The sequence below is a fragment of the Fringilla coelebs genome (genome assembly GCF_963513975.1).
Source record: "Fringilla coelebs genome assembly, chromosome: 8".
NCBI lineage: Eukaryota > Metazoa > Chordata > Aves > Passeriformes > Fringillidae > Fringilla > Fringilla coelebs.
Genome location: NC_140066.1, coordinates 30,088,961 through 30,116,454, shown reverse-complemented (window position 1 = coordinate 30,116,454; position 27,494 = coordinate 30,088,961). Strand labels below are relative to the sequence as shown.

General features: G+C 41.0%; 1 protein-coding gene across 1 annotated transcript in view; it reads left to right on the top strand.

Moving 5' to 3' along the window:
- Window positions 1-27,494, top strand: part of GFRA1 (GDNF family receptor alpha 1) — a gene marked incomplete at its 3' end in the record, with an annotated part of 129,338 nt that overhangs the window by 61,035 nt on the left and 40,809 nt on the right. The window contains exon 4 of the mRNA XM_084210656.1: window positions 19,336-19,675. Within this exon, the coding sequence (XP_084066782.1) occupies window positions 19,336-19,675 (340 nt within the window). The remainder of the gene's footprint in view (window positions 1-19,335; window positions 19,676-27,494) is intronic.

Genomic DNA, 27,494 nt, shown 5'->3' with positions numbered 1-27,494 from the left:
TGCACAAACACTGCTGCAAGATAAACCCTGTCCTGATGAACTTCCCAAGTAAATCACCAGGATAGGCAGAGGGATGGAGCGTGCAACAGTGAGGAGTGTGATAACTGCACTGAAGGATGTGATAACTGCAGACACTGCTCTAGTTCTGTGATTGATTGATTGATTGATTTAATTTTACTGAATCTGCATGTTGGTGAAAGCTTGTTTTCTTCTCTCTAATGTCCACTGTAGATATGTTTAATCAAGGAAAGGGAAGTAGAATGAAAAGAGAAGTGTGCCTGGCATTGATAGAAATCCCGTTTGGAGAAATTGTTCAGGAGCAGTTCATCCATGTGAAAATATGATCCTTGTAAGACTGCCAAGGTCATTGAGGCCTGTGGAGATCTGATGAGTAAATGCTGGTCACGCCTGGAGGCAGCTTCAGCTTATGAACTCAATTCTTCAAAAAATGTAAAACAGTTTTACAGAAAAGAATGTTTGTCATTAGCCTGTCAAGGCTGTTTCCCTCTTGTTTTCTTGGTGCCCTTTTCAACAACTCTGTGTCCCTTTATGTACCTGTCAGCTGCCCTGGGTGGGCAGGAACAGCTGAAATGTGGGTGCTGGTTTGCATTCTGCTGGCTGGGAGGTATCTCAGCCTCCTTGTGGGGTGTGAAGAATACAGACAGAGCCCATTTTAATGGCAGGGCCCCAGCCAAGTTTTGTACCAGCTGATGGTGCTCAGGCTGCCCAGACTGATGGTTCCACCCAGTAAGGTACAGCAGTACAGCCACCTCAGTGAGAGGAGCCATCCTGCTGTCTGCATGACAATGCATGTCTGTTAAAATACTCAAATCTTCATGCAGAAACAGCCCAGAGTCTTTAATGAGAACAGTGCTGGTTATTAGAAAGAGGAATCCTTCCATTGCTGGTTCTCCATCATCCCAGCCAATCTGCCATCAAACATTACCAGATTCAGAATCAAATACACAAAATATTTGGTACAACCTCAGTGTATTTCCTCCTCTCCTAGACTCATTGGATGCCTGCAGACAATTCAAAAAGAGCCCATTCTGTTCACCACAACTTTTGGAAAGCCTTACTACGTTTGCTTGAGTGCCAATGTGTCTTCAATCTGTAGTATACCTTGATGTTCGAATTTGCACATGATTTAACATCCCTTCAGCATTCATATTTTCTTTGATCCCCTTGCTTATTAAAAAATGCAAATCTAAATTGTATCTTATTAATGTGCTTCTTTGTGCTAAAGCTGTAGGGGGTTAAAATCCCAGCTTTGGTAACGTATTTGGATTCTTAATGTGCGAAGTGCAAAGAGAGCTAGACTTCTGCAGGCCATATTTTCTAATCAACTGTTATGAAAGAGATTTTTTATTGTGTTTCTGTTTCTTGCTCTCATGGAATTTACAGGGATAAAAAGAGTAATGACTTCATTGTTAACCAAAAAATATTTTCAACCATGGATAGAGATCCTTAGTAATTTGCTGTAATTTCTCAAAACTGACAGTGAGGAATCTTGGATGAAATTTCAGAAAAATATGTATTTGAAATATAGGAAAGCCTTTAAGCTGCTTGACTTGAAGTAAATACTTTTTTTTTTTTTACTGTGGACCGAGTACATGGATTTTGTAGTAGTAAACAGTGGTCACTCATTTTTCCAGTTAAATATAGTAGCTTTTAGGAATTGAGTGCATCCTTTCACTATTAAAAAAAAAAGGAAAAGGAAAAGAAAGCAAATGCTGTAAAATTACCGATGCATTTAAGGCCATTAAAGTGCTCCTTATATTTCCTTTTTGCACAACTTGACCTATTCCTATGCCCTGGTAAAAGCTTTCTCTTCATGTTTAATGGCTTTTTTTTCGTAGCGTTGCTGCTTGTTTCTGAATTGCTTTTTGTGCATCTGCTTAACTTGTTGGGAATTTGGGTGGGTCATTCTTACTTGAGATTCAGCACTGCATGAACACATCATAACAAAATGTAAAGCACTGTGTGAGACTGATTAAAAGAAGGTAGGGAAATGTAAGACTTTGTTATAGTGCCATGTTACTTCTTCACAACTTACTTTGCAGCAGGCTTTTCATACAAGTAAAACTTCTTCAGAAGCAGTCTAATCATTAATGAATTTTGGAGATCTGTTTGGATAAAGACAAACTAGAAAAGTTGATTTTTTTTTTTAAGAAAAGGGGAAAAAATTACCTTAGCATTATTGTTAGGAAATAAATAATAGTGGGAATATTTATGCAACTTGTGTGTTTGTTGAGGCAGCTAATCCTCGTGCTGTTTCTGCAGTCACTGCAAGTTTAGGGCATTCAAATTCACAATAAATTGTTGCTTGTGATAAATTGTGCTTCCTTTTCTGTCCCATTCCCATTCCTGCTGCTTCAGAAGCCTGAGGGATCCTGCTGTGAAATGGGAATGGCCGGTGTGGAGCTGATAGCCTGGTCTAGAGCTTATTCTAAGCTTCTCCAAACTCAGAGGAGGAAACTCTTCTAGTAGCCATTCTATCATAGTAGTAGTTCTTCATTAATTTGCCTTGAAAAGAATTACTGATTAGGGATGGAGAAAGTGCTTCATCCAGGAGCTGGATCTCCTGTTTGTAGCCAGGCTTTGCAGAGTTTCACACTCAGGGGATCATTTAATGGCCGTGGCCCTCATCCCAAGGCCACAGATTACATTTCATGCAGTATTCCCTGCTTCCATCTCTTTTCAGCTCCCTCCAACTCGGGGAATGAAGGCTGAGCACACTGACATTTCTTCCAGGAGCCCTTCAGAAATGGAAACTGATGCTCCTGGCACTGTCCCTTCACTGGCTTCCTGCGATTTTATAGATGAATGGGAAATGGTAGGAGAGTGGGCTTGGAGCTCCCCAGGCTCTGGCTGCCTGACAGCTCTGTGGGGGTAGGGCTCTGGGGAGCTGACCAGCACTTCTAGTTCGTTTTCACTGCTTTCCTGAACAGATGAAACAGCCCCTATTTGTCAGGCTCAACAGGCTGTCATTGCTGGGGACAGATGCTGAGAAAAAGCCCCTTGCTGATCTGACTGTCAGGTATGGATTTTAGGAGTCCTTCCCTGGCTGGTCCCACAGCCTTGTAGCACTGGAGATCCTGACTCAGGCACCCCCTTTGCTGTGGGCAGTGAGCTTTGTGCTGGTTTTCTTCCCATTGTTCTGTCTCCACCTGGATTTAGTGTTTCTTTGGCTGCATCATGTTCTCTACAGCAGGAGCCTCAACCACTGCTGCCCCAGCTCAGCTGGGGTGACCAGGAGAGAGATGGAGAGAGATATAAAGAGCTTCCTGCTCAGGAAAATGGGAAAGCAAGCAAGCAGTTTCATGCATTTGAGATCCCAGAGGTCCTTATTTTATTGCTCCTGGTGGTCATGCACATGTTGAAGAGGGCTGTCAGGACACTGGGATTGTCCTAAAAGGGCGGCTTTGGGATCTCTTCTCAATAAGGACACTTTGCTCAGAGCTTGGGGCTTTCAGGCTCTGGAGGAGTGAGTGCACATTTGAAGATCCTGGTTTTGCCACGGAAGGGTTTTGTTTATGTGGAAATGTCTCCCAAACATTTGTGTTTGGTCATAAAGAAGACAACAGCGATGAAGTTTTCGCCAACTTTATGATAATAAAGGCCTGATTGACCAGAATTTGTGTTTCCCCTGGTGACCTGTGTGTATTGGAGGTGAAAAGACAGATTTTTGTCCATGGGAACTGCTTGCTGTATTGATAAAAGGCCATCTAAAACTATTCAACATAGCTCAGCAAGCAATTTAGGAATGTAGTTATAAGTTATTTGACCTGTAACATGTGATATGTCATTACATGATGTAGCATGAAAAAAAAAATTCCTCTTTAATTTCAAGTTAAAGTGTGTCCTCAATAGAAAAGAAGAAAAACACTCAAGAAATGTGAGAGTTTTCTCCTTCTTATGGCCTGATTAAATTATTTTTAGTGTACCTTATAAACTGAAGCTGTCACTAAGCCATTAGCAATTTGAGAATTCATGGAAGGAAAAAAAAGCCCAAGGGGGCTACTGAAAAACTAACAGAGAACTTACTTACTTTATTTTAAAAAACCTAAAAAACATATATATACACATCCCATTAATAAAATAGATCTAGAAAAAAAGCCCAGGGAATTTTGATCCAGTTCCCAAATAGAGTGCTTGGAAGCATGATAGAATAGGGTATTAAAAAAAATGATTTAAAAGTATCTGGGGGATGTAAGGTGATCAGGAGGGTCAGTGTGGATTCATTAAGAACAAATGTCAAAGCAGGGCAATATCCTCTGTGACAGAATAATTGTAATTTGTCCTGAATTATAGTGTGTGGTGTTTAGGTTAGATATTAGAGAAGAGAAATCTAACTTTAAAGATAACTAGACATTGTATGGATTACTGTGGAGGCTGTAGCATCACAACCACTGGGAGACTGGGACAGATGATTTGCAAAGGATGGATTTATTTTGGGTTGCCACAGTAGGATGAACTGAATAGCCATTGCAGCTCTCAGACCTGAATTTGCCTGATCTTCCTCAAATTTCAGTGCACAAGTTTTGAACTGCTTGGTAAGATACTTGACAATGAGTCATTCCCTAATTTATTTATTCTTGTTTGTGGTAGGAAGGCACAGCACTTTCTTTTTCTGCCATTTCCTATGCAAATCAACTGATGCAGGTTTTTATAATTCTGTGATGGCTCTTCAGCACAGGCCAGGGCATTCTTTTCAAATATCTCTATAAATCAGCAAACCTCTGAGTCCTTGTGGAACCTGTGAGATGAGTGGGGCTGTGAGAGACCTGGTTATAGGGGTCAATTACAAGATCATTTACTGGTTTAATCCATTTTTAACTGGATTAAGAAAAAAAAAATCCACCTCTGTCAGTACTGCACATTTCATTTTGTCCAGCATTTGACCTGGAGGCCCAAAATACAAAACTACAGTGTCACCAATTCCTGCAGCTGGAAGTTGTACTTTTATGTCCTTTTTTCATTCATTCTGCATGAGCAGAAAGAAATTAACTTTATCTATTGTATGCAGCTGAAATACAAACCCAAATTTTGCTTTAATCCTCAGTCTTACTCATTACTCTTAAAATAATGAGTGAATACACTCCATTTTGCTTAAAGCAACAGATCTATATCCAGTTAATTTGTGGATAAATATGGGTTTCTGCTATTGATATTTCCTGATCCACACAAAGTGGTTATATTAATACTGAAACATTATTAATCAATAGGTAGCTCTTTAAAAATACATCACTAAGACTAGCCAATTACCTTTAAGTATATATCAAAGGCGACAGAGCAATCATGGTCCATTAAAGAGTTTCAAACATTTTAATTATTTTTATCTTCAGTGAAACTTAGAAAGGAAATTTAAATTTCTCATTCTGGCCTCAAAAAATTAGGAAAAGCCACCAAACTGTTTCTTTAGTTTTTCAGGTTTTGTTTAGTAAAGTACAAAAATGTGCTTAATTTCATGTGAGTCTCCTGAATTAAAACTACATAAACTGTGTATTAATTCACATTATTTGTAAAATAGTCTGCTCAGTAGGATCACAAAAGTGAGTTATAAAGACGTGTAATTGAAGGGCATGCTTCTATTTGGTTTATAATTAATTAACTGTTTTGACTTTCAGTGGAATGGACAGTCTGACCAAAGCATATAATCTGACTGTAGCCTCTCAGAAATTTGTTCTTTATTTAAAAATTTAGGTTGCAATTTTGGGGGGCAAAAATTGCATTTTTTATATCTTGTTGAGAGTTTGAATACCCATTTTAAATATCAAACCTACTCTGCCCTGTTTATGGAGTCAGCACTGATGCTTCTGCTTTAGGAAAGGAATGCTGTGTCTGGAGTATTGTGTTGTGTTTTAAAATCAGATAAAAAATATTTTCCTTGGAGATTATCCTACCATTCTTCACATAAATTTCCTTAGTTAAGAAGTCTATTTCCTCTCTGGCTCCTCTCCCTCAGCAATTACCCAGCACAAGCAATCTGTGGAGAATAGCACGAGGTGTAGCTGATTGTCATTCAACGCAAGCGAAATCTTTAGGTGAACATTAGTCACTCTTTTAGACATGTTAGCTTGAAGTGGAAGCAGTCAATTACAGAGTAGAGGCTTTATGGCTACATTATTACCATCATACTATTAGATTTTCGTCAGCAGCATTCTGTTTGATCGATCTGTGCCAAGACATTGATGGATAGTTTTGTTCTTCAAATGTCAAATATGTGGGACTTTTGTGCTTTATTTATTTACTGGTGCACTGCTATACTGTGGATATTTTGCTTTTCTACATCATTCTAGTTTCAACAGCTAATCATGATTCATTTTATTTGAAGTTTTGGTGTTGATTTCAATAGCATTCTTAATCATTCTTTCTTATGCTCTTGAATTACAGAGGGAACTGTGCTATTGTATTGGACGTGCACTTAGTTGGACGTGTGAAAGTTTTCCCAGTGGTAGAGCAGGAGCTGCTGCTGATTGAGAAATGTGTGTGTACCCAGTGTGTAATGAATTTTGAGATTCTCTTCTCTCCTCAGTGCTTCTATGTATAGTGCTTTTGCTGGGATAGGGGCTCTGTTATTTTATGTCTCTCACTGGCAATAGTGTGAACATCACTAGCTTCAAGATGCAGGTTTAGTTAAGCTCTCAGGCTTTAACATGAGTACTGTTTTTAACCGAATATATGCGTTTGTAAGTGTATTCAGAAGTAAAATAATGCTGTTGACACTAATCAGGTATATAAACAAATCAGTTTGTGTTTTAGATGAGGATGAAGAAACGAGTAAATAAAAACAAAGGGCAAATATGTGTGGAATGGTGTTGATCTCCTGTCCCCGACAGGGCTAAGACACTCCTCATCAGCCTGTTTGTGAGGAGCACTGACTCTGAGTACTCCAGCCATCTCTCAGCATTTTCCTAGCAGAGTTACTGAATCAGTCCTTCAAGAGAAAGAGTAGGACAAGGCTGGGAAGCTGAAGATTACCAAAGTTTCCCGCTCAGTTTGCTAAGCACCAAGGTTCACAGGCAGAAATTAGCAATGCACAGGTTCTGCACCCACGGCCTCAGTGACTCAGGCAGAGCTGCAGCCATGACCCAGAGCTGTGTTTGTGCAAGGAGGGGCAGAGCTGCAGTCTGCACGTCCCCACCTCCCAGAGTGACCCGCGGGCAGTGTCCTGTGTGCCAGTGTCAGCTCCTGGGGGCTGCACCGCTGCTGCCTCTGCAGCGCTGCGCCGGCTGCACCCTCAGGAAGGGAATGTGTTAAACATTAGCAGTGTTAATACCAATGTTGTCTTGAAATGGGTCCTTCACTTACTGAGACGTGTTCAACATAATTTGCCTATTTGGAAGCCATACATCACTAGTCAATTACTATTTCAAACCCATCCATTTTAGTCAATACTGTGCAAGCATCCTAGCAGGATGTGAGTTGGGATCTCACTCTTGAGATAGAAATTCCTGGCAGCAGTAACACTTTTTACCTGATCAGGCAGGAGTATGAATGTTGAAAAAAGAATTTAAAAAAAGTGTTGTAATTTTGATTACAGGAGCATTATATATATATCTCTTATCCACATCCCTCCATGTCTCTTGGACAGTGCTGCTGGTGCTGTATAATTATTATTCTCCACTGCAGAATTGGCTGCATTTCAGTAGTGTGCATGTGTGTGAAGTGACTCTGAATAAAATAGACTATTTAAATGTAAATAGTGTTGTCATTTTACTTAGTGAGGCTCACTCCTCACTAATTAGGAAGACATTCATTTGACTTAAGTATTTGAGCACCAAAATAATTAATTTTGTTATAACACTGCTTTTCTCTTCCAACTGTGTTTACTTCTGTCTTGTGTACCTGTGCATTAACATATTTGCAAAAGTGTATGCCAAATAAAAACCAATAGATTCTATATGTATTTTAGAGTTAAAAATGGAGCTAAGGAGAGTATTGGCTGATGCTCAGGTCACTATAGCAGTCAATCAGATGCTTAGTTGATTTAAATGGGTTTCAAAGACAAGACAAATTTGGGCATAAAATTCGGATTCAGAGTTTTTTGAAGTAAATGGAAGTCAAAATATTGTGTTCAGTGTAGGGGCAGCACCTCAAAAAAGAGACACAAATGCTGTTAAATACAGTTAATAAGTCAAAATAATTTTATTTCCTCTTTGTCTTTTTTCAGAAAGAAACACATTTTTACATTTGGAAAAAAAAAGAGATATTGGCCATTTATAATAGCTAAGGAAAAGTAACCAGACCAGCTCAGGAGGGGGATCTGTGGGGAACAGGAAAGCCAAGAACACTGAAGAGAAAATAAAAAGGAGCTTTTTGTCTATTGCCATGTGTTGTACGTGGCATAAATGAAAGTGACAGGAAATTTAGATTAGACAGTAGGCAGTGGTCTAATTGTTAGTGTGGTGTGATCTATTAAATATCATCATGATCTCAAGTTAACAAACCCCCAGTTGCACTGTAGGTAAGTGACATATATCACACACAGCTGCCTCACCTTCCTTTTGTACTGCTTTATCTCTGGGCACACAGTAGGATGGGGACCATCATAACCATTATTAACTCTCCAGGGCAGTATCATTGAAGTGATTTATTTCCAAAGTATCTTGTTTCCCTTGATCCATTAGGTACACCTGCCCCAGTGCACACATCTCCTTGTCCCTGGCTCTGGGCTCAGCAGCAGCACAGTGACTGAAGCTCACATAACCAAATCCATGAACAAAAAGTTACCACTGCTGTCCTCTTCACATCGTGGTGAATTTATTTGTATTCAACAGGATTTCACTGGGACCAACTGATAGGGAAAAGAGGAGCAGCTGGTGGTGGATTAATGGAATGAGGCTCATATTGTTTGGTCGATGGGTCAGATAATTGCCCCGAATGGTTTTCACTGGCAGCAGGGAAAGGGGGGCTGAGCTGGTGCCTCCCCAGCTGCTGTGGGTTTTGCTGGTCTCTGTCTCTATTGCTCTCTCCATGCCATGATGGCACCCTCTGCCCCACCCCTGCTGCTGCTGCTGTCACTAACTGAGCATCTGCCCTGTGTCTGTCACTGCTGCTTTCGCTGTGCTTTGAGCCTCTTCTCTCTCTTGTGCTGGAGGACTTTTGTCATGACCAGTGAGACATCTGTGATTCTCCCATCTAGGAACAGTGGAGCTTTCCTCTTGTTATTCTGGACAGATCTTCCCCTTTCTCTGCCTCTAAGTGTTCCCTGAGTTATCCCATCAGCTGCTCTTGTCAGACTGGATTCACAATCACTTCTCCAGCCCACTGTCCTTTCTCAGTTTCCTTCTGAAAGAGGAACACTGCAGAATAAGCAGGATACTTTTTCTACTAAGGTTTTATATACTTTGACTTTTTTTTTCAGGTTATAGCCATCAAGAGCAAGCTGCTGTCAAAGATAAGCTAATATATACTCCTGCAGCAGGCAGTCAGTGTGTGCAAACCATCCCTACCTACACTGCTATTGCTTGAGGCTGGAGTAAGCTATGCTTCAGCAACTCTTGAATTAACAGGTTTTGTCTGTCTGCAGCAATCTCCTGAGTACAACTTGTACAGAAATTCTTGGTCAATGATTTGGAGTTTTGTTTTTTTTCTCTCCCAAATCTGAGAATAAATAGCACGAGTTTGGATATCCAGAAAATGCATCTATGTTGTGAAGAAAGAATACAAGGGGAACTAACTTAAAAGACAAGTAATAGGAGGAGAGTCCTCAAGAAATTAAAAAGCCATTGTTAAGAGGAAAGGAGTAAATTCAGGAAGAAAACAGGGGGGAATTATGTTGCAGAAAGTGCTTGATAACATACCATGAAAAAATTTTAATGGGATGCATTGGGAATAGTGGATAGCTGTTCAGAGAGGCTGTGGAGTTACTGAAAAACCTTGTGAATCTGATATTAGATATGAATACTTGCTTTATCACATGTATGACCTTGTATTTCTAGAATTTCCTTCCTGCCCTGACAGGGTTTCCTTCCTTGTCATCTCCTTTCTCTGCTTCAGCCTAAATGCTGCAAAATTTGGGGGGCCTTGGGCAGACTTAGCTGAGAAGCACAGAAAAATATAGCTCTATTGGCAAAGGAATTCTTGGCATGTAGTTGAAACATTAAAATACGTGTTGGAAATGAAAAAATGTTGAACCTCAAAACAAACACTGTCTTTACATTGGATAGCAAATATAATGGCTGAGACTGAACTAGAACAAGATGCAGAAAACGAATAAAAATTAGCTAAATATCTTGCATGATCAAAAACATATCGTCAGTTTATTAAATAGTTATAAAAATCCTTGCTACTATTTCAAAATCCAGTTAAAGTTCTGAAATTTTTCTGAAAAAGTTTCGGATGTTTTGCTTGATCCTTCGTGAAAGTTTGTTTCTTCTTAAGTTTTTTTTCCTCCTTCCATCAGACTTAATGTTTATATCACACAGAGTTCAAGTATCTTAGGATCAGCCTTAAATGAGACACAAAACATTTGGATTTTTTTTCTCAAGCTCTTGTGAAATGACACATGAAGGCAAATAGTACTGAAACATTCTAGTCCATACATATGTGTGTGCAAATGTGTCTGTATACATCCATGTGAGGAAGAGCTAGGCCATTTTAAAGTAAGAATATTTCATGCTGTCACAGTATGTAATTGCAGAGCTCCCCTGATTGTGGTCCACCAATGTAAAGAAAGCAAAATCTCACGTTGAATTTAGTTTCATCAAGTGTAAGAGAGTGTGCCAAGCCCAAAACCAAGCCAGAAGCCATTGCTTGTCTGGAATCTGTGGTTATTTCAGGTTTGGATGTCATAGATAAGAGCATATCTGGCCCCTGATTTTCTGTAGCTGGCATGGCTTCAGGAGTAAAGCAGTTGTGAGTGAGCAGAGAAGGGACTTTGGAATTTCCTGCACTCCTGCTGTGTAGATTCAAACTCTAAGTTTAAATAATGGATGAAGCTAAGATTATTATAATTGATCATTGTATGATTTATATGGAGTAATTATAACTAGGTTGAGAAAGAATTTTCAAAAGCTAGTTTCCTGGTAGCCAGAGTCATTAAATAACAGTGTGCTGCCAAAACAAAAATTAGGTGGGAATGTAGCCACAGAGTTCAGAATGCCTGTCCTCCACCTGATTTATAACTGCTCTGATGATGACAGTATCAGTGGTATTTTCCTGTTACGAGCAGTAAGAGCTGTTTCAATTGTTTTTCTTATCTTTCTAACTGAGCTCCACATTGTTTTAAGTGTAGTCAGGCATAATAACTGGGAAACTGTAAAAATCTAATGCATAACAAAACGAAGAGGTGTAAGAGGTTGAAAAGGTTAATTAAAAGTGTAATGATTGCATTTACTGAGACAGTCCAATTAATCACTTTATTCCAGTGGTCATGTGATACAGAAACCATTGCTCCAGAAAACTGATTCCTAGTCCTGGGATATGTGCTCTGTGTTCATTTAAATTTTTCTATAAATGGAAATTTTACTTTTTATTTTAAGCTGCTTTTATTTATTTGAAATTATTTAAGCAGTAGCTAGTGTTTAGCCCTGTGTCCTCACATAATACACTCTTCCAGCCATGCTCCCTCTTTATCAGGATGGGAGCATTGCCCCCTTGATACTTGCAGTCTTACAGCCCCACAGGAGGTTTGCTTACAGCTTAATGGGCTTGTAGGTATAGAAGAAATGAAGCCCTCGAAATACATCATTGTGTAATGTGATCTCTCTGAAACAGTGTATATGACCAACAAAGTGAATTCTCAAGTGTCAACAAGCGCAGCTAAATGTGGTTTTTACCACGTCAACTGGAAAAAAAAGGCAAAAAGAACCTTGAAGGATCAATTACAAGGGTCATAACCTTGTATTATCTGATTTGCTGTAATATTCACACAAGCTTTATTGGAATGGAACATAAATTTGAAAAATAGTGAGATTAGAAAGGATTGCAGTGCTAGAGCAAAGAGCTCAAAGCTTTCTCCTGGCTTATTTTGCTGGGGCAGCACTTTAGAGGGAGCCCATTATAAGCAGGAGAATAGTAGTTATGTTAACATGGTAATTAATCAAGTCTGAGGAAAAGAGGAAACAAGTTGTGAATTCAATTCTGTAGTAATAAAAAGAAATGCTGAAAGTTGCCCTGTAAATTGGCATGACTTTGGCAAAACAGTCCCTCACTGTGTCTTGAGAACTTGCCTGCAGTAAATCACTGCTCATGGCAACCGTGTAGGTTGGAATGTTTTCACAGGTTTATTCTCTATTTCCGTGTCTTCTGGTTCTTTCCTAATTCTGTTGACTTAGTATTTAGCTAATAATAAAATACTGAGCTGTATAAGACGAGAGCATATGCAGTAACACGTTTGTACTCTATTTTTAAGGGGAAATTAATTAGAAGAACTCAGCTGAAACTGAGTTGATAGCCTTCCACATCACAAACCCAGCCTCTCACTCAGCACAGAGCATGAATTGTGTGTGGAATGACTGAATCCCTCACAAAAAAAAATTGTATGCTGTACATGGCCCCAGTCATGCATAATCCATCCCCAGTGTTAGTGTAGTGTAGATAGGTTAAAATGATCTTTACACCCTAAAACTCTTTAGGGTAGAACTGGAATCATTGGTGCAGTAATGTGAGAAACAGTGACTGGATCAGTTTGCAACAACTGTAGTTTCTTTGTTTAGCAAGTCCCTGACTTTATTAATGTGGTTCTGCCTCCTAAGTGAGATATTTTGGACAGAAGTAACAGTAGCTTTAAAGAGCCAAATTCATAACTTAAATTATTGAAAATTCAGAATAGCTGCAGTGAACAAAATGACTGCGCTGGCATAAATATAATGTAGAGCTGCTGTCCTCAGTGCCATGTGGAAAATTAGGGACCCTGGCATAACCTTTCATTAGATTTGTAACAGAAATGAAAGGTGATAGATCAGGGTATTTGTGAGCGAAGACAGAATTTCAGCAGTGTATGCCACAGTATTGTTAACACTGGGGAGCAGGGTTTCCTCTTCCTCTCTGCCCTTGTGGAACTAAAATTTAAACCAGATCACTGTAGGTTTATAAGACTTTCCTCTTACATAACTTGTAATTTGAGCAGATGTCCCTCAGCCAACCCACAGGGCTCAGCCACCTTGGAGTTTTCTGCTCAGCTTTTCCCCATTCCTCCCTAGTAAAGAATTTAAGTGTAAAGGAAATAGTAAGATACAATTTCCCCCTTTTTAATCAATACATATGCAGCTTAGGAATTGCAATTTCACTGCAAGCTTTATTTGCAGTGTCTATGAAATGCACCAGGTAATGGTTAACTAAAGCAGGATCTAAGTCAAAATATAGGCAAGAGCTCTGTCGAGTATTAGAGCCCAGATCCAGTGGTGAACTTGGGCAATAAAAAATGCAGCATTTAGAGAATGTGGACCCATTAGTAGAATTAAACTTCCAGGAGCAGACCAAAAGATAAATGTGTCCACCTGAAAGTTAGAAGCCTCTGCTTCGAGGTGATATCTAAAATCCTTAGAAGATGCTCAGAATCTATATAAGGTACACAGAGAAGACAGTTTTGACAACTAGCAAACAAATAAAAAAAGGAACAAGAAGCTCTTTAGGGTGAGGATGGTGAGGCACTGGAACAGTCTGCAGATGGCCCATCCCTGGAAATATTAAAGGCCAGGTAGGATGACGTTTGAGCAACCTGGTCTAGTGAAAGGTGTCTGGAAATACAGAAATGAGCTTTGTTGCAAGGCTTTGGACTGGAGGAGACTCTGAGCCTCAGGCAGGAGCATCTGCCCACGGAGCAGTCAGAGTGTGCTCCTGGGAGCAGCCAGCCAGAAATGTAATGGGCACCCAGCACAAGGGCTCCTGGTGCTTCAGGCACCAAGGCAGGGATCAGAACAGTCCTTGTGGAAGTGGGGGTGCTCTCTGCTCATCTCTGCAGGATTTCAGGAAGCCTGGGAGGATGCCCTCCCTTCCCGTGGGTTTGGCAGTACCTTGGTGTGGAAGGAAGGCGAGGAGATGTGCTACAAGAAAAGGTTATGGATTTTTTGAAGGGATTGGAAGTAGGGAGTACAAGTGGGATCGTGCCTCTGCAGGCTTGTAGAGTCTTCTTCAGGGGAGGTTTCCAGTCATTGCTCTTGTAAGAGAAGTAACTCTCCTTCCTGGGTGCAGGCCAGCAGCCAGCAGTCTGCCTCCCAGTGAGAGCTCTCATTCTTGGGCTGAAGCATCTTGCTCCCTCTTTGTTTTGCAATATGTACCATTTCCTTGTTGAGAACACTCTGCAGTGAGATGGTTTGAGAGCCCTTCTGGGAAATGAGAACAGTGTTTCTGAGTCTCTCATGCCACGGAAGGCGTTGAACCAAAGCCTGCAAGATCCTGGCTGATGATTCACCAGCGGAGTCTGACAGAAACAAAGGCCAGGGTGTGTTGGGAAAGACTTCACACACAGCAGTTGTGCATAACACAGCAGCTGAGCACTTCCAAACATAACATGGTAGATGAGCACTTCCAAATCATGCCTGTTGGGTCATGCTAAGCAATGTGGTTGTTCCCAGTCTCTAAATGGCATGGGCAGGAGATGGTATTTACCTCCTCCAGTAAATTTATGGGGGTATTCAGAAGAGAATTCTAGGGACCTAGGTAATGTGTGTGATCAAAGACTTAATGACTAACCAGGAATGTAAAATGGTCCAGCTTTGGTCTAGGAAGCTGAAGTCTCATTTTAGGCAGGTTTCTTTAGATCTTTCTGCTGCTGTAGCTTTGTTTGTACCTTTCACAGGCATCAGTCTCATCTTTGTCACCTGGTGCCATCAACTGTAATTTCAACATGAATCTTGTTGTATGTGGTAGTATTCTGAAAGCCCTGGTCATAGCTGACAATATATTAGCTTTAATTTAAAATCTAAGTCACCTGCTTGTTAAGATTATGCAAAAGGTTTGAAATAGGCCAGCTGTTTAGTAAATGCTGAGCAGAAGATAAGTAGAACTTCAGAATAACACTCAGTCTCAGGATTTTTTTGGGGATGACTCCTTTTTTTTTTTTTTTTTTTTCTTCCATTTGGGATTAGAAATAATTTGTCCAGGAAAATGGTAGTTTATTTTAATCCAGATAGCCATATTTGCTATGCTTTCCTTACTTTTTAATCTGCTCTTCTTAAAAAGCAAAAGTACTTTGGTGAACCCCACAGCAGTACTTTTGTTTAGGTGGGATCATGGCTCTCTTCTTAATTTTGGTCAGGTTTTGGTTTCTATATGCCATATTCTGCCCCTGTGTTGGAGTAGGCCCATACCCATGTGGTCACCTCTAGCACTTTGTAATTTTGCCTTCCATCACATTAGCATTTATTGCTCTCTTTACAGCATTCCCTTCACTATATCCACTAGAAAACCTACTAATGCTAATTACTTTCAAATAGTAATGGTAATTTTAATGACAACCTCAGTAAATTGTTTTTTATATGCTGTAAGAAAATTGAAAACTAAATGTCCATTTTGCTGCTTAATAAGAATCTTACAGACCAACTAATATTCCTTGTGCTCCTTTTGTCTAGTGGAAGCACAAATAAGAATCTGCCAGTACCCACTGAGAATCCTTTTTTGAGTACCATGGGGTGGGTTAACAGGAGTTGAGGAGACTCAGGAGGTAGAAATGAAATAGAAATGGAGCTGCAAAGAAAATGAAAGATGAAAGTGGAGAGGCTGTGAAAGAGGGTGAGGCACGAGGAAGATCAAACAGGGTAGAGGAAGCTCTGTTTAGCCTTTAGGAGCACCTCTGGATAAATGAGCAGGGCCTTTTGGCTCTCTTCTTTCTGTGGTCTGTGGGAGATGGAGTCCAGGACTGCTGCAGCTGCAGCAGTGCTGGGCCAGGGTGGAGGCATGCAGGAGGTAACAAACATCAAAGGTGTTGCACTGGAGTCCAAGGCCTGCTTTTTCACCGGTAGAATGGGTCAGAAAAGGAGCCACACGTGTTTCAAGTGCCGTGGAAGGGCTGGGGGTGCAGGTGAAGGCAAGTCAGTGTCAGTGCCCACCGGTCCTGCCCCAGTTTGTGTGAGCTGTGCAGCACCTGCCTGCTGGGAGGGGGTTTGGGCATCCCAACGCTGCTGCTGTCCCACCAAGGCTCTGCCTGGGCTCTGCCTGGGCTCTGCCATCCCTCTGCCTGCATCCCCAGCTGCTGATGGAGGCTCCTGCTGGGAGGCAGCAGCATCCTGATGCTTCCAGCTCCGCTCAGCTCTCCGGGGCCCCGCGCTGCAGTCAGGAGCCAGCGCCTCGCTCGCAGGAGGAGGCACCACCACTCATCCCCGGTGTGCAGGGACTTCCCACGGGTGCTCTGGTGATTTGGCACCAGTGGAGGGCTCTGTGGCTTGGCAGAGATTTACAGAATGGGCCCAGGCAAGGAGGATTTGGGAGAGAGGACGCTCTGGGCTGGGAAATGGTGGTGCGGAGAAATCTTGACTTGTCGCAGGCTCCTGCCCTGACTGCCCCCAGTCCATATGCTGATGCCCCAAGAGAGGGAAGAACTGAAGAAGGTTCTCCTTACACAAACCTTGCTCAAAGGATTCTGGCATGAAAAGTAGCTCTGGATAAGATCCATTTGCTTTTAAAGTAGTCAGTACCTGGTAAGAGCCAAACTCCTGCTTGTCTTAATAATTTAAGCTTTGCAGAACAGAAGCTGGGTGAAATTTTGACCTTATGAATTACTGCTGCATAAGTAATCCTGAGGAACACTCCCAGTGTTGTTAACTGTTTGTAGTTACCCCAGGACTTGAGAATAATTCTACCCTTTTGCAATAGAAATTAAGCATTAAATGTGTTGTGGATTGTCAATTTTGCATTCAAATGTGATTTAAAAGCTTAAGAGAAGTTGGTATTAATGAGAAGAGTTGGTTTAGACAGTCTGGTTTAATTCTGATGCAGTTGATGATCCTCTTCTGCATTTAGTCTTGCTTTTAAAAGATAAAAATAATTGGTATAATGTTACAAGTACGCCAGAAACAACAGTTAGAGACATATGTATCAAAACAGAAAAGGCAAGGTGCACATTACAGCTAGGGCTGGTTTAAAAACCAAAACCCCCCAAACCAGTCTGTATTCAGAGTTGATGTGCAGAGGAATGTGAGTGTTGGGCAGATATAAATTGAATGACAGGTATGAATATGCATAGCTATATTTTGTGAAGACTTTGCACCTAATTCAACTTTCACCCAAGATAACTCTGGCTGCTGTTTGCACTGTCAGTGACTTGGCTTATGTTCTGCCTTTTAAAAGAGATTGATTAACCTGTCCCTTCTGATTTTTGAGATGCTTGTAGTCACAGTGCTTTTTAATTCTGTAGCAGCATATATGAATACTGTAAGCTGAAGTCTGTTCATATTGCAGTATCCCATTCAGAGCTGTTCCACAGAATTTTGTTTTAAATAGTGGAATTCAGCAGTTGACTCCCAGGCACAAATAACCATGTAATTACTCTGCAATCACATAGTAATTAGCATATACTATTCATATATTGCATAATTATATGCCCTGCAGATTACATAGTAATTATATTTGTACTAAACATATAATTCTATATACTGTTTAAAAAAAACTTTGAGAGTTCATAGTTAGTATTATAGTTGTAGGCTAATGTAGTACAACATTTTATATAAAAATGTTATAATTTTATGAGAGGGTTGTGTTTTGGGTGTCTCTTCTGCATCTGATGTTGCATAATCTGTTGTAGGCTGCTATTATAAGAAATGCTGGGCTCTTAATTTATAGTCAAGTGTTGCATATTTACAGTTTTGTAATTTATGAAGATAAGATGCAAAAGTTGCCATTTTGTTGTGCAAGCAGCTGAGATTGGGAAGGACTTGGAGTGTGATTGTTAAATTGCAAAGGTTAAATGTACAAACACACTGAACACAGCTACAGCACGCTGCTAGAGTGAAACACAGATCTAATGCTCCTCAGCTTTGTGTTATTTTTGGGTAGGTAAAATGCAAGGGGCACTTGCAGGTGATCTATTTGAATAATGGGAAGTGTGTGCAAGCAGCCAAGGCCCATCTTGGGCACAGTGTGTTCAGCAAATGCAGCACCTCAGTGCAGCATCTCAGCCAAGCTGCTCCTGCTGTGTTTTCCTGCTGTGGAAAAAGAGAAAAGGTTGATGTCCTGATCTGGGAATGGCAGGCAGCATGGTAGGAGAATGGAGATGAGTGGCAGTGAGTTATAGAAGGACCTTGGACTGAGTTTCTGGGTAAAGGTGAAAGATCTAGGGAAAAAAAAGGTTCTTGTAAGACTAATTTAGAGCTTTGGATCATTTAAAATGTTTTATCTTCGGCCAGCCCCCCAAGAGATTGCAGCAGATTTCAGATATTTGCAAAATGTTTTGTTCAGCTTGCAAATTCTGTAGCAGTGGGAAATTAATGTATTTTCTTGGATCTCTGATGTTGGCATTCCTAACATCCAAAGGAGCATTACAAATATTCTTAATTGAATTTTGCAATCTCATGCCAGTTGCCTTAGTTTTCATGGAAAGCATCTATTGGGTTTTAATATCTGGGTAATGTATTGAGAAATTAAATGTGTAATTATGGCCTTAATTTTTATCTGAGTTTCATTTTTACTATAATTTCTTGTAGTGTGTATGTGTGTGTGTGTGTGAGAAAGGGACATCCTTGTTTTAAAATGTTTCTTTCGCAGTCACTTTTTAATTTTAGGTTCAGCTTCTTCAAGCCTTTTAAAGTTCATAAATTTTCCAGGTTCGGGTGGCATTTATCAATCATATAAGAATGTTTAACCTAAGTATGGAACTTGTGGGTGGCCTTAGAGAGCTCTCAGACATGAGGCTGCACCTGATTTCCTTCCTATCTGGGTGGGCCGTCCTCAGACCCCAAAAATGTCGTGCTGGGCATGTCGATTTTACTTTCTGCACAGTCCACAGATTACTTTTAAATGTTGTCACCTGGGGTAGGCATGGCATGTCATTTAACCTGTTCAAGGTAAAGAACTGGGAAGGGTCAGAGGTTTAAAAAAACAGAGTTAGCCCATGTTGTCATTGTGTTCTTATGCCAGATGTATGCTTTTAGAGAAAGAGAGGTGTTTGGTGAGACCAAGTCTTACCCAGTACTCACCCTGCAGTGTCTGCTGTGAAGAAGATGAAGTACAGCCTGCCCAGAGGGTCATTTATTCACCAGCATTCTGCCCTCACAGCATGCCCATGCTCTTGTTCACTTGTTCAGCCATTACCCTGAGAAGCAGAAGGACTGGTCCCAGTGCCTGGCACTGAAAGCTTTGTATGCAACAAATAAATGTATTCAGGGTCTCGTTAACACTGAAATAACCTCAAATGTGACGCCTTTCTCACTGCTGTTGTGTTGTTTCTTCTAGTGGAGCCAGTACTTTCAAAGGGGAACAATTGCTTGGATGCAGCCAAAGCTTGTAACCTCAATGATACCTGCAAGAGGTTCAGATCTGCTTACATAACGCCCTGCACCAGCAGCACGTCCAACGAGATCTGTAACAAGCGGAAGTGCCATAAGGCCCTGCGGCTGTTTTTTGACAAGGTGCCCCCCAAGCACAGCTACGGGATGCTCTTCTGCTCCTGTCGGGACGTAGCCTGTACTGAGAGGAGGCGGCAGACTATTGTTCCTGTGTGCTCATACGAGGACAGGGAGAAACCCAACTGCCTGAATTTGCAAGAGTCCTGCAAGAAGAATTACATCTGCAGGTAAGGTGGCACGCGCATGGCAGGGGAGTGATTAATGAGGTACCAGGGAGAACTTCTTGGTGCTGATGGATTTGCCTGGACTAAGGGTCAGAGTGCCCACTAAGGAAAAGGATGAGTCAGGGAAAAAAAGCAAATGGCTCTGACATCCTTAACAGAGGAACAAAAGCCCTCTTCTGCTTACAGTGTGTGCCTTCTCCAAAAGTGGTCACAGCTGCTCCCTCGCATTATGGAGGAGTCTTTAAACCCCCAGTTTAATTTTTACAGGTTTTTGTTGGAAGCATTGCGTGTCTCTAGGAAATAATGCCTCAGTATAATTTTTATGTCCCATTAGTGGCCAGGTAAAAATAGAATTTTTTATTATAATGGGATTTATTTGTGAGTACTAATAATTGGGAATACAAGCTTCATGTTGGACTTTATAAATAATCACAATGCACAGACTGCTCACGTGTTTTTAATTAACTGGAAGAAAAGGAGTCCACACTGTAGACAGAATACCACTTTCTTCATAGAGCTGAAAACTGTCTCATCTCCCCTCCCCTTTGCAGAGTGCTGGGCTGATACATCTGGGGGGGGGTCATTGATTCACTGACCTAATTCCCAGCCCCTTTCCCTGAGTGTTCTGGCGGTGCAGAGCCTTGCTCCACGGGACAAGCTGGGTTCTTTCCCCTCCTGGGGTCCCTGCAGGTTCTCACACAGAGCTCACTCAGTGGCAAACAGGCCCTCCTCTGCTCTCAGGAAATGCTCTGCTCCTACTTAGCATGGTGTATGTTTATATTAGAGCATTGTTGTGCTAATGTCATATTTATGAAGTCGTGCCTGAGAATCCTGCTCGTTTCTAATGTGTAAATTTCTTGTAGATTATCCAATTCTGTGAATTAGCAAACAAGGGAGATAAACACTATTGTAAAATGTCAAGGACACTGAAGATACCATCTAAATCTTAATAAGTACTTACTTATGCCTGGTAAAATATTTACTTTGAAGTTTGTTTATGAGATTTCCACTGCTGGTTTTAAGCTTTTTGCGGTAGCACTTCAGTTGTGCCTGTGTTGTTCAGAGGTGAGGAGGTGAGCAGTGCCCTGTCCTCCTCCATGGCTTTGGGGGAATCTGGAGACACATTTCCTGCTGGCCACAACAGGAGCAGATTTAAATCAGAGCAGTCTGATTTGCATTCAGCACCTTGATTGCTGATGTTGCTGCTCTTTATGAAAGCTGGGTATGTGTAGCCTCGTAACAATCCCTTTTTTATTTCCTTGTTGCTCCATTAGTATTTTTGCTTCTGTGTATTGCCTTCCCTATACACAGGTCCTGTTAATTAGTAGAGTTAAAGTGTCTTTACTGTGTTTTCTGCCAAACTGTCAGTGTGTTACAGGGCCAGTGAAACTGGAGAGAGGATTTTATAGAGAGAATTCTCCCTGTTATTTGGGGTGTAGTATTCTGGAATTAACTTGTTAAATTAATGCCATTACTTCTCTCATGACTCTGTTTTTCTTTGGTCAGCTTTGATCTAATGTTGTCTCAGCATTTAAGTTTTTTATGGCATTTTGTTTAATTTAAGTTCATGAGTCTGGTGTTGGGCTTCTCCATTGCAATATTGCTGGGGAAAGCTTGGTAAAATCTCTGCCTGAAGCTGCAGCCAGCACTGACATGAAAATGGATTTATTTGTAAATAAACAGTGGCTTCCTTTGCTTTAGAACATCAAAATTAAAAAGTTTTGGCTCTTCCAAGGCTGAGTGAGACCTGGCTATGAGGATGAGGGGCTACCCTGGTACAAGGGAATGGGTGAGCAAATCCCTGCAGGGTCTGGGGCAGACTCAGTGTGGGCAGCACTTTGGTCCTGTGGAGGTACAGCCAGCTTGGTGTGTTGCTGAGAGTCACCTCACATTGTGTTACAGCCTCCTGGGCTCTCTGAACTGCTGGTGGTTTAATACCTTCCCTCCCTGCTGTCATGGAGAGGAGGAATTGGCACCAAAGCTGTCCCAGCCTATCAGACAGTGAAAGGCATTTTGTCTCTGTGACTTGTGCACTTACAGGAAATTGGTGAGATTTGTTCCCCTAGTCCTGCTGGAAAACAGAGACTTGGGCAGGGCAGGAAAGAAATGGGAGCTGTCCTTGCTATTGTAGCTACTGGCACTGATAAATATCAGTCCTCATAGTAATTCCAGATATCTTTAGAATAACTAAAAGCAGTAGTCAGTAGGTGTGTAATTCTAACTCTGATAACTTCTATTTCATTTTGAAATCAGAGAGAGTATCTAAATGGCAGAATAATCTGAAAATATGGTCTGCCTACTGTGAAGCCAGGTAATTTAGAAACTGTTATTTGCATGCCTATTACACCTATTAAAGCCTTTTTATAATGCCAGTTTAGGCAAGGGGTGCAAGTTCTAAAGGTTTTCTGAAAATATGTTCATAAATTGGTTTATGAATGCTGCTTACTCAGCAATGCAAGATTTGAATCTGCCTGTACTCTGTATAAAATATCAGCTGGGTCTGTGTAAAGTATTTAAACATTCAGTTTTGAACACTCTTCAAAGTTTTATCCTGGTGTATATATCACCAAATCTGTTCTTGAAGCAGAGTTAAGAGTAGGGAAACAATCTGGCCAAACTAGAGGTGCCACTAACGTGGCAGGGTGCTTTGCTTTTTATTATTTTTTTATTCAGTTCATTAATCTGTTATATAAGAAATTCTCAATCGAGTGATAAAGAGACCTGAAATGTCAGGAAATGCAAATAAGTTCTGACTTATGTAAACAGTCCTAATTTTCAACTTCATCAGAATGCTGAATGGTTCACTTTCATTGTCATTTGTCTGCTGCCTCTGCTTGCATCCCAGTCCATATCCAGCTTTGAAACAATTGTAGTCTCTCAGGCGTGTCTGTCAATGCTCAGTGAGAAGAAAAGCAAAATAAAACCCAAGAAGAAGCCATTAGAGTTCTTTTCTGTTGTGAGCATAAACAAATCTTCTAAGAAAAGTCAGTGTACCATCAAAAACTTTCACCAGTGATGTCCTGGAATAGCACAAAGTTCTTTGTGCTATTCCAGGACATCACTGGTGAAAGAACCTCTAAAGAACTTTGTGATCTGATCACTTCAGCTAACAGTTAGTCTTCAGAAAGTTGACTGGCATGTTTTAAGAATATCATCCTGCTGTAAATGCAGGGCAGGGTGCTCCATATTTGCCACTATCACATTTGACAGTACTGCAAATACTGTTTTACTTGAGTAATGAAAGTGTGAGTCATTAGTTTGGTCTTTTTAATAATCTGTGTCTTGAATTTGCATACTTGGGATTTTTTCCTGGATATGTTCAGAAGACACTGGCCAGAATGATGATGATACAGACACATTATTTATTGAAATAATGCTATTAATCCATTCATGTGCTGCAAGGATCAGAAAAGAAGGGCAGCGTCTTTTTGCTTATAGAAGAAACTGGTAGGAGCTTGTTTCTTGTCCTTCACAATAATTATACTCAAAAAGACTGCTCAGATCACTGAGGTCCATTTTTGAAGCTTAAATTGCCATAAAGTAGTTCTTAACTAATTTCAGAAGACAGATGTCTTCTTAATTTTTTTGCCTTAATTCTGCAAAAGATACATATTGCTGTCTGCAGCTGTTTGACACTGGAAAAAAAACCAGAAAAATATGCTTAACATATTTAAAAAACTTCTTCACATGGGATAGGGGAAGGATAATAATGAAATATCCAATTAGGTTCCAGTACATGGGTCATCTCCTTGAAAACACAGTGAAAAATGTTTCCAGCACTGTGTGTTCAGAGAGTCAGGTCTGTATAAATGTGCTCTCACTGGTGTGTTCTTCCCTCTTGACCAGATTTTGGTCACCTGTCCTATCCAATCTCTTAATTTCGTTGCAATCCCCTATTCAGCTCTGCAGGTATCAGAGCATTCTGTGGGGATATGCAAACACTGTTGTCAGTGCAGAGAAGAATTCATCCCCTGGAAATGTTAGAACAGAAGCTCAGCCGCTTTTTGCGCTTCCTGAAAACATCAGAAACTTGCCAAGGAAGTAATTTTCCTTTGTGATATTCTGTTGAACACTTCTGGTGATAATTTACCTTGGAAAGGGATTCACTGTGTCTGTGCTCCTTTTCTGTGAGGCATGTGAAAATCTGCAGGTGCTTTACACCTGGGACCTGTTGGTAAAAGTGGCTGCTCTGTGTGAGACCCGTGGACTGCTCCTGCAGCAGAAGCCACTGCTGACTGCAAACCCTGCTTCTGCACTAGAGACAGCTCTGTGGGGAGATGTTATAAATGTGCAGGCAACCCCTTTTGTCCTGCTTCAGAATGGGGGAGCCCACCGTGTTCTGGGAGGGAGCAGTCCTCAGCTCCAGGATTAACAGGGAGCAGTGCCCTGGAGGGATGTGCGGGAGGAGATGGAAGAGGTGAAATAGAAATTTGCCCTTTTCTTCACATTTTCTATTCCTTATACTTCTCCTTCATTTTTCGCTTTTTTCCCTTGCTTTTTTCCCCTCCTACCTCTTCCCCTTGCTTAGTCTCCTTTCATCTCCTCTTCCCAGATCATCCTGCAATTATCTGCCTTTCACCGCCCCTCTGACACGTTTGAATTCCATTACAGCCACTTAGGGTGCCTCCTCACCTGCTTCTCTGCATGTTGTGCTTTTCCTCCCTCAGCATCCTGCCACGGTCCAGTGATCATCTGTAATTCAGCAAATGAGAGGGAAAACAGAGGTGCTGCCTCCCTTTCCCAGCCTTGGAGCTGATCTTGGTGACAATTCAGTTGGCCAGATAAAAGCCTGAGTGCTCCCTCTCAGCCTGACTCTAGTTTTGCCTGTTAAAAGGGCACTTGGTGGGTGTTTTTATGAAGGACACATTGCATAGTTTGGGATAACAGAGCTGGGCCTGAGTCCCTCTGGGGCATTTATATCAATTTGGCACTTGGAGCACTCTGGCAGCTCCTTGAGATGATCAGGTTGCTGTGGTTTTGCAGTGTAGTTTCTGTGGTGCTGATAAGGACATGAAGAAAAGGACACTCCTGATTTCTAGAGAAGTGCAGGGTGTGCCTGCATTCTGTGTTTGGAGGCTGAGTCAGGGAGTGGGTGCAAAACCTCTCATGCCTGACTCACCCTGCAGAAGGTGTGGGATGCTTGCAGGGTGAGCCTGGGCTCTCTGCACCTGCACTCAGGAGAGTTCCTGTGTCTCTAGAATACCAAGTGGGGCAGAAAAAATTGTAAGTCTGCTTTTTGGCCCATGCCCACAAGCTCACCTCACACAGCCTGAATTTGAAGAGTGTTTTTTATACATATATGTATATAAAGGCATGTAAATATATGCATACATGTCTATATTGCTGGAGGTTTATTTATTTATGTGGAAAAAAAAAAACCAAAAACAGGTGTTCATTCATTTTAATGAACTAATAGGGAGGTATGGTGGCAGTTCAAAAAATTTAAAAAATGGGGTCTGAGGGGAGGTGGGAAAGAAGCTGGTATATTCTGCAGGGGAAACTTGATGGTGTATTGGAATATGTGTGTGTGGAACTGCTAGCCTGGAAAAAAATATTAATGCAGTCTCTGCAAAATAAGCAAAAACCTTTCAAGAAAGGCAAAGTAAAGATAGAAAATACTGCAATATTGTATTATTTTCTTCCCTTTCTTTACATGATTCATTACTTTGATGTCTTCTGTTAGCAGAGCAAATAGACATAATATTGCCCTCCCTTCCCCCTCAGAAACAAAGATAACTTTAAATTTCTTCCATCTGAATAAAACTCAAAATGAACCAAGCAGTTCCTCCTCATAACGTATCCATAAATCCCTTTGGAATCAGAAAAATCCAAACATCCTGCAAAACAAGACTGCTTTGTCCTTTCTGAAGTGTGCATGGATCCCACTCTGCAGTGCCCAGATCTGCTTGGCTGGCCCTCATTTATGCTCTCTCTGGTCAGTTTAGGAGGGGCTTGAAGATTAAAAGCTTGCTGGGTGATTGGCATTTCTCCAAAAGCAGGAGAGACACAAGGATACAGTAATTAGAAAAATGGCTCAGCTTTAGTCCTGCACCCAACTTTCCCTTGGCTTTGTGCTGCAGCAGAAGAGAGTTCATGCTCCAAGGAGCAGTAACTAGACAGTATTTCATGCTGAGGTCCCTTGTCAGGCAGGCTCAAACTCTCCAGGCAGCCTTGCTGCAGTCAGGTAGATCCTCTGCTGATCAGGTTAAAAATAACCTGTGGCACTGAATATTCCATATTACCTCTCTGCAGGGCTGAAGAAGTGGAAGGGAATAAAGAGTGCGTGTCTGAGCATACAACAATCCCAAAATAAACTCGGATGCCACTGATTCATGTTTTATTGGCTGTATTTAGATACCCTGCTTCCATGTCAGTCTCTTTCTAGGAAAGTGACTCCGTGAACTGAGTGAGGTACTTGTGGCCATTTCAGCTCTAAAAAGTTGGGGCACTTGTATCTGTATGTCATCCTTCAGAGAGTTGTTTAGGTTGGAGAAAACCATTAAGAAGATCAAATCCAGCTACAAACCCAACACTGCCAAGCCCCCCACTAAACCGTGTCCCCAAGTGCCACATCTGTGGGTCTGTTACCTACTTCAAGGGGTGGTGGTTCCACCACTTCCCTGGTCAGCTGTTCCAATGCTGCAAAACTCATGCCATGAAGAAGATTTTCCTAATTCCCAATCTAAACCTTCTCTAGCACAACTTGAGGCCGTTTAATCTCAATCTGTCACGTGTTACTTGGAAGAAGACCTTGCTACAGCTTCCTCAGGTAGAGTGATAAGGAACAATCCCTGAGTGCTCATTTTGTCTGAAAACCCTTATTTTGTTAATTTAAGTGGAAAAGAAAATAATATAATTTAAGAAATAAGAAGACTACAGATGAGGAACATGAGCCAGGGTGGGGGTCACAGCAGGGCTAATGTGATCCATTTTGTTTTGTTGATTTATCGGGGCGGGGAGGAGAGATTAAACTACATATGCTAATTAAGCAGTTTCACACGTGTTTAGTCAAAAATATTGAAATCTAAGACAGTTAAATTTGGCATTAAACTTTAATAGAGATCTAAATTTGAAGCTACTCGTGTCCTTACAGTTATGCAAGCACTTAATTGCTTTGCTGGATGGGGTTCCACTAGGAGTACTGCTGCTGCTGACTTTTTGAATTGTTTGTTGAGAGATCTCTGTAGAAAGGAGTTTAGCATCCACTGGTTTGATAAGTAGTTTCCACCCCCTGATCTATTAGATGTAATGTAGAGCAGATCTGTCATGTACACCCAGTCACATTTGGCTAACTTGCTGTTTCTGGGGCAAAGAAAGGGGTATCTATCATACAATACCATTTTCTTTAATAAATCAAAATGCTTTTTTCATTTACCTCAAGCCATGTCCATGCTACAGGCAAAAAACTGCTCTGTGTTTAATGTAAATAACAGATTTATTCTATCAAGTCCATTCCTAGTGTACTTCCTCTGACATCAGTGACTTCAGTGGATTTTTTCCAGGGGTGATTTTGGCTTTTCCTGTTCTGTGTAGGTAAATCTTCAGGCAGTGCTAATTAGGAGAATGTCAACTGATTTTATCATTCTGTTATGCTGGACTTTGTAAAGGTTATTTATATCATTCTACATCAGAGCCCAGTGAGAGAATATTTCTGGTGGCAGTTCATCTGTTAAAATAGCTGCAAGAAAATGTAAGCACTGGAGCTAAAAATAAAACTTTGTTTCTCAACAGAGCAAGTGACAGCCACATGCATATCTTCAGATTTTAGCATTCTCATGTTTACTGAATAGAAATTACATTGCTTTAATTATGTTAATAATCA